General features: G+C 39.9%; 1 protein-coding gene across 1 annotated transcript; it reads right to left on the bottom strand.

Annotated features, from left to right (window-relative positions):
* Window positions 1-1,256: 1,256 nt before the first annotated feature.
* Window positions 1,257-7,932, bottom strand: Yod1 (YOD1 deubiquitinase). Its single transcript, XM_050147862.1, has 2 exons — window positions 7,585-7,932; window positions 1,257-6,686 (listed from the first exon to the last, which is right to left on the bottom strand). The coding sequence occupies exons 1-2, from the start codon at window positions 7,910-7,912 to the stop codon at window positions 5,983-5,985; spliced, it is 1,032 nt and encodes a 343-aa protein (XP_050003819.1). The 5' UTR covers window positions 7,913-7,932; the 3' UTR covers window positions 1,257-5,982.
* Between the last annotated feature and the right edge of the window lie 87 nt (window positions 7,933-8,019).

Raw genomic sequence — 8,019 nt, forward strand, 5'->3', positions numbered from 1 at the left:
CCATCCCCAGCTTAAGTTTCATGGTGGTGGTCTGTCGATAACCATAAGGGAATGTTACAGGCAACCATTTCTAGAAATTTGGAACCAAGTAATCCAGATGAGCCTTCTGCTACATTCAGCAATGAAGTACCAGAAAGGCAATAAAGAATTTGGTAGATTACTAGGCCTGGTACAGGGAAAAGGTAGGTATGGTGTGATATGACTAATACTTGGGGCCAGGTTTCTTCTGGAGATATGTCTATTCCAGACTGGGCAGCTGCCGTGCTGAAAGGTTGAATGGTACTTGTGGAAGCTGAACAGAACAAGGGGAACAAGGACTATATACCCAGTGTAGGTTAAACTCCCGTATGCTACACCCCGAACTGACCAGGACCTGTTTGACCTATAGGGTTATTGTCACATTTAGTTACTCTGTAACCTGGCACTTGGTGCCATTGCAAGAGAGACAGACATCCAGATCAGAACAAAATTTCCAAACAAAGTGTGTTTGTGAACCTTCTGTTTTGATTGCCTTATTTCAGGTTTGGAGATGTATCCCTTCGGAAAGTATGCATCTGCCACAAAAGGATGTCCTGCTCTGCACCTCTACCACAGCCAAGACACTCTTACCCCAGCTTCATCGGGATAAGGGGAAGAAAAACCCTGATTTGCATGTGTATAATATTGTAATACCATTTGAAACGAGGAAGAGGTTCTTTTGTAATTATTTTATAGCAAATATTAAAATATTTTTCAAGATGGTACAGACCGACTTCTAGTATCATTTCCATAATGCACAAATCTTCACAGTATTTGAGTCTTTAAAAAAATATTAAGGCATCCATTTCTTTCCATTGTTGGTTTGTGTGCTGTGTGTATTTGTGGACTCAGATCAAGTTAGAAAACCTAAGCTCTGGCCAACCCTAACAACTCCAGGGTTTCTAGTATTTAATTGCTGACACTTAAAATTATAGAGAAGTCATCATTTTCAAATAGGTGGAAGCCCATCCAGATCATATTCTAGCATAAAACGGGCACGCTCAACCTTTCCATTCAAAGAACCCATCAGCAAAGGGTTTAAACTGTATAAATACAGTCAGTGAAGAGAAATTTTGAGTGACTTTCCGGCATGAGAAAGAGAAACCCTTAACTACTCAACGGGCGTGGGAATCAGGTATACAAATCCAAGCTGTGGGTCTGAGTTGGTAATATGCAACTTGAGTGTAGTATTCTTTGCTGGCCCTTTGCCCCAACCCCAAAACACGCTCACACAACAATGTTTTTACTTAATTTATTCCTTTAAAACAAGTCACTTCAGACATTTAGATATTGAAAAGTCACATGTCATAAATAAAATGAATGCATCTTAATAACAAAGGCAAAATCATGAGTTGTATAAAATGAAGTTAGACATCTTCCAGGCAGCAGCAATGCACGAACTTTGAAAACTTGCTGGCAGACAAGGGAACATTTTGAAAGCAATACTGTCCATCTTCACTAAGAACACATTTTCTTATGCCAAGAAAACAACTCCTGGTTGTTTGGCCCCTTTGCAATTATGTTCTAGAGCTCTGTATTTCAGGCTTTAAGATTATTTTCTTATTTAAGGAGCTCTGCCTCTTCTGTGTTAATACAGGCACTACTGACTATTTTTCATTCCTTATCATTTTAACATGCTATATGTACTTTTAGGCATTCTTAAAGGAAAAATGAATTTGGTATAAATCTATTTTTTGTGACACCTTTGAGTCCTGAATGGCACAAAATGTGAAATGGAAACCCTTGGCCTTTAAATGACTTGGGATTACACTCAACTAAACATTCTATACCAGTTCTGGTGGCAAGCCACATCATCTTAGTAGAAATTCTCAACCTCTTGACCTATAACTTAACCAAATAATACCTTCACTATACTTAAATTCCTACATACAGGCTAATGTGTTTAAAAACAAAAGTAAAAAGAGTGCCATGCAAAATGCTTACTTACATTCCATTACCTTATACATTTCCTTTTTAGTAGTACTTTTTTCTCTTAAGACATAATCCATAATTTAGTATCAACATAATACTTTGTTTTCCTAATGAAATATTCAAAGCACTATAAACAAAATGCTAATTTTTGACAAAAATCTTTTATTACAATCAAGGACATCTTCCATTCACTGAGTTGGATGTGCTGACATATTACAGTGGTTAATAAGAATACACCCTGGGGCCAGGGATGCTGATCAGCGAGCATTTACTTACCCTAGCAAGCACACAGCCCTGGTTTGATGCCTATCTGTAGGAGAAACAAACTAGCTTATTCAAATCAAGTGTTCCTTAAAATTACTGCTTGCATATCCTACTCAAAAAACAATCTCCCTAAAATATACTTACTTTAAAATGAGCTATTTGATGAATCTACAAAAGGTTTGATGAATTTCAAACCTCTGTGCTGTAAACAAATTTTGAATAGTGTAAAACAAGTGATAGCAATCTCATTAGAGAAGTAGCATTTCTTATGTGAGGGCACAGACCATGCTCCTAACAGTGACTGAAATTACACTTTCTCATAAGATACAGCAAATACTGATGGTAATAACTGATGAAGAGCTGATGGCTGGCAGCTCAAGGTTGATCTTTCCTGTCCTCGGGATCTCTAGAAGGCTACGTAAACTCCTATTCTCTAATTTAAAGTGCTGCAAAAAAAATTTCAACACATGAAAAATGTAATTCTTAGTATATGTAAATTTAAGAAGGCCACCTGATTTTTAATATATAACATGTTATATAATTTGTGTCTATGGATCACTGTTACTTAATTTCACATATATCCTACTGTATATTTTCCAAAAGGACAGAAAATTCAGCTAGGGCAGCTTGAAGGGAGGAAGCTAGACAGACAAGCAAGTTGGACATGAGCAGTGAGGGGAATATATAGGTAGTAAGTAATGCAACTTTTGGATTCTTGTTTTCTGGGACTGGAACTCGACAGAATATTCAAATGGCATAATGGTATTAGTTTCTAAAAACAGGGTTAGCAACCTAACCAATGCCAGTAGCCATTTCATTATGCCCACTTCTCATTCATGGAGAACAATTAAGAAATCAGCCATGAATCACTAGCAATAGATGTGGTAAACACCCGATGTCTTCATATGGCTGCCATATCATAAAATTTCCAGGGACATTAATTCAGGTCAATACCACGACTAGGGAGAGTATCTTCATAAAAACACACTGAATCTTTAATCCAAAGAAGAGTGTGGGAAGGATGGGGTAGAAGGGGCAAGAGTATAATTTTTATTCCATCACTAGTATTCTACCACATTAATATAAGTTGTGTCATTTTAATTAAAAAAGAAATTCTTGCAGGACAGACAACAACCCAACAAACAAGAGGGTTTCAGTAGGACAAAGTTTCTTTTAGTTATGGTGCAACTAAATTCACAGATTCTTCAAAATTCTCAAAATGAGTTTACTCACATTAATAAATATTTCAAGAGCTTAATAAGCACAAGAAAAAATACAAAACAACAACAAACCCTTTATATTGAGACTTACTAGGCTGTATTTAGAATGAACATAAATAATTAAATAATTTGCATATAATGCTTCACTTTGAATGTTCTACAACCAGAACACTACTCTAATACCAGTTCTCATGTCAAATAATTAAAACACCTTTTTGAAAGCCATATAACTATCAGTGCCTACCTGGCAACTGGACAAACCAGGCAAAAGATTAAATAGGATAAGAAATTGTCCCTAAATAAATACTAAATAAGATGTATAAAAGACACTTAGAATGAAGGGTTTGATTTTAAGACACCAGTGCTCATTCTATTTCTTTACATTTACTAAACTAATCCTCTGTAGATGACATAGACTCAAATTTAAAGTGACAGGAACTTATTTTCAAAAAATTGAACATGCCTGACACATTATAAGTTATTCAATAAATACTTGTTGCATGAACAAAGGTCTGGATCCAAAATTTTAGAAACATTAAATTTGGATGCTCAAGTGGTACAGGAAGGCAAACTTTTTAAATACGAAGCAAAAAAACTCGATTTGATGGATATTACCCAGTGCTATATTTTTAATGTACAGTTTTAAATTAAATATCTTATTAAATTAAATTAAATACCACGAATGCCAAATGTTCAGTGTTCTAAGCTCATTGGTGCTATCTTTAAGGCTCAGTGAAAAAAAAAACCAAAATTAAATATTTTCAATTTATATAGTAACTGTCATTGCCTGACTGGCTATGTGCACAAAGGGTATTCAAGAAAAGTCATCTTGCCAGGTGTGGTGGTCCCTGCTTGTAATCTCTGGAGGCTGAGGCAGAAGGATTACTTCAAGTTTGAGGAGCCTGGACAATATAGCAAATTCCAGGCCAGCTAGAAACACATGGGGAGACGCTGTCTCAAATCAAGAAGGACTGTCACCTGATAACTGAAGCGTACTTTGTGACTTGTTCAATTGTTCCTTAAAGGGACTTTCTCTAAAGTGTTGACTTTAACATTCCTTAATTTTACATTAAGTTACCATTACCAAGTAAATGGCTAAGGGTTGACCTTAATTTAAAAACATTTGCTAAGATACACGAGAAAAGATGTGTCTAAAGTACACCAATGTTTGTCTGAGCTACTTAATAAATATGGGATGGAAATAAGAAAACTTCACAACAGTATGCCTCTTTACACTGTATGACAGAATGCACAACACACTGTAACGTAAAGATCCCTGATCTTCTCAAGAATTAAGAGGTAGAAGATTTTACCTGGAAGATTCTATAGAGAAGCTAAGTTTTGAGTGGGTGTGCCTTGAGGATCAATCCATCAAGCAAATGGCTACATATCTGATCTAGGTAGCAGGATTCTCAGAGAGCTGTATAAGGCAAGGATTTTACAACTTTTCATATTTTGGAAGCGAAACAAACCCAATCAGTTATTTAAAAACTGAAAGTCAAAGATCACAGGTAAAGTACTAACTTGCAGAAATGTGGAATGTCGAAAAGAACAAAGTGGAGCTAGAACACTGCTATCTATGAAAAAGATTGTTACGAAGTTATCAAAGCCTGCACAGCATTAACGCTTTAGAGGAAGACCTGTTTGGAGGAAGGGCTTTGAGCAGAAAGTCTGAGGAAATGAAATCCCTCCAGACAAACTGATATGTAACACAGCAAAAGAAAACAAAAACCAAAAAGCCATCACTCAAATTTCAAGATACTTCTTGAATTTTAAATTAAATTAGCAATTAAAAAAGCATACCCTGCTCATTTAAAAGAAAAAATTATCTAATGTGACAAACAGCAACACATGAATTGCATTAAAACAAGAGGCCAGCAGTCTTTTAAAGCTTCAGTAAGCTGCTTCAGGCACCTTTCCCTCTTATACATTCTACTTTTATATGCCAGAAATCTCAAACAGGACCCCATTCCTGTTTTAGACAACATTCTCAAGAAACACACACATCCCTGTAAAATTGCTTTTTATGCACTCAGAAGTTGTTAGATACACTTATAAAGTCTACCAAATTGCAATATAAAAAGTTTTGACAATTCTGAGCATCTTCATTTGATGAATCAATTCAGAATTTAGAAACTACCAACTCATTCCAAGTTATTAAAAGGAACCGATTACTGGAGACACTGTGGTGCATGTCCAGTGACCCTCCGCAAGGCTTTCACATTACCTACAATAAGATGTTTTCTTCTGGAAGTTAAAGCCGCTGGGTGCTGGTTTATAATAGACTCCAGTCTTCAGGTGGCCCAAGCCACCTATTCCATCACCCTAGTAGAAAGAGGGCATGCCACTAGCGTAGCCACACATCTGTAAACTTGCACACTAATTTTAATCTTAACAAGGAATTTCAGCATCAGCCTTACTGGTTTAAGTCAAAAGGATGGTCCAAGCATGTGTTCTTCTATTCTGTAGGGTTATGAATAGCTTATTGGAGAACCCAGAACCTTCTGGATCTGTGAGGTAGTAGGCTCCAACTCTTACCATGAACAGATCACACCTCTCCAAAGTTGGTGTGGCCTGTCTCCCTGGCATGGTCCCTTGCTTCCGCTTGTCCAGTCAACCCCTTCTGACATACCATGCATCTCAGGGTGAAGCGGTTTACATCAGTAAACTGTCTCTTTCTTCTAGCTTCATCAGCTAATTCCAGTGCTTGGACAAGAACAATATCATCATTTGAGGAGAAAATGGTTAGAGGAGGAGTGTCTGGATCAGGGAAGTTACGCTGAAGTGGATCATAGTGGATGCCATCGTAGATGAGCAGAACCCTTTTGGTATAGCCCGCATCTTCCCCAAAGCGGTCAATTCTGACTGTCTGTGTATCTACTACACATATTTCACATTGGTAGAACTTAGACAGAATGGATATCTCAATCGCGCCCCCCCAAGTGTCATCCCTTTTGATCCATTCACAATACTCTTCGTTTGTCTTTCCCAGGATTGCCTCGCTATACAAGTCTGGATTACTGGCTACAATTTGTGCTATGAGGCGTCTCATGTCAGGGGCACAACCTGGATTCAAGACTCCTCCTTCAACGACATAGTACACACTGGTAAAGAGGCAAGAGTTGTCTGCCGGGACTGCGGTTCTGGTAAGTACAGGCAAAGCTTCCCTGCCATAGCTAGGAGCACCACGTTTTGACAATGTAGGTGAAGCTTTGGGTCTGGTTTGGTCTTCTTCAACAATCAGCATGTCACCTGTGAAAAAATAAAGCAGACCCAGAAGTGCAGAGGAATTACAGATGGGGTGTTTATTAGCCAACCTGGCAAATTATGAGCCAAGTGAGTTAAAGCATAAAGTGGGTTACCAAGGAGAACCCGACTCTGTAAACAAGAGACTAGTAACACTTAAGTTTTGTTTGTTGTTTAGTCCACGTGTCTTTGGAAAGGAAAACGGAGCAAAATGCTTCAAGCTGCATCTCAACTTAGTGACAAAAACTCTTATGTATAAAGATAAGCTGAAAAACAAAATCTCCTGTATTCTGCATTTAAAAACCACGCATTTTTCGGATGTTCACCATAGACTCGGTAGGTGACTCGGGTGTTCTCCTGGCACTTGGCATGACTAAACCAACTGATGTTTAGAGGGCCCTTGACACAGACTGGAAAAGCTCTTGATCAACACTGATGTTCAAGTTTTAATTCTGGGAACGAAACTCTACAGCTAATACAGTCCGAGAAAAGTTGTACACGAAACAAACTATAAAAACAAATTAACAAAAGGGAAAAACAATAAGACAAAATCGGTATCTCAACTGCTGGCCTGCTGATCAGGACCAGGGGGTAAAAATTCAAAACAAAACAAAAAACAAAAACATCGTACCACCGGAAAAGGGTCCTGCTGTCCTTTGGAACAACAGAGAAAACAAAATGAATGAGATGGTCCCGAGGCTGACCTGGAAGCAGGCTTGGGGAACCGGAAACTTCAAGGCTCTGGGCTTTTCTCCCAACCACCGGAAAGGACTTGACACTTGTCTCTGCCTTGCCGGAGCTCCGGTCCTCGAAGCCCCTAGCTGGCCCACCGGCACCTTGCCTTACTGGCTTCACTCCCCTCAACGTCCTCCAGGACTTCCCCGGCCCCAGCCGGTGCCCGTACCTGACTGGACGGGCAGGTCCCCAAGAGTGATGTCCCGGTCGCTGAGATCCAGGCACTCGGGCGGGTAGCCGACGAGGATTCGCTGACTACCCGGAGAGATGCCGGTGATAGCGGCGATTTGGCCCTGAAGTTCCCGTAAGCGGGTCCGGCTGGACAGCCCCTGCAAAACGTGGGTGCCACCCTTGGCCTTGCAGCGGAGCCGCCACATCGTGTCGGCCGGCCGGCCACCAGCGGGGCCGGCTTTGGTCCCAGCCGGAGCCTGGGAGACGCCGCCGGAGCAACCAGCGGGGGGGACCCCAAAATGGCCGCCTTTCGCGCCGCCAAACATCGCGAGAAGTAGCCGCGGTGGCGCTTCTCGCGACACCTCGGTAAGGGACCGGCTTCGGCTCTTCCCGGAGCACGGGCTCTTAAAGTGGCAAGGGCGGCTGGAACTGG

This window comes from Alexandromys fortis, unplaced genomic scaffold (assembly GCF_014885135.2).
Source record: "Alexandromys fortis isolate MF-2015 unplaced genomic scaffold, M_Fortis_MF-2015_v1.1 scaffold_58, whole genome shotgun sequence".
NCBI classification, from domain to species: Eukaryota; Metazoa; Chordata; class Mammalia; order Rodentia; family Cricetidae; genus Alexandromys; species Alexandromys fortis.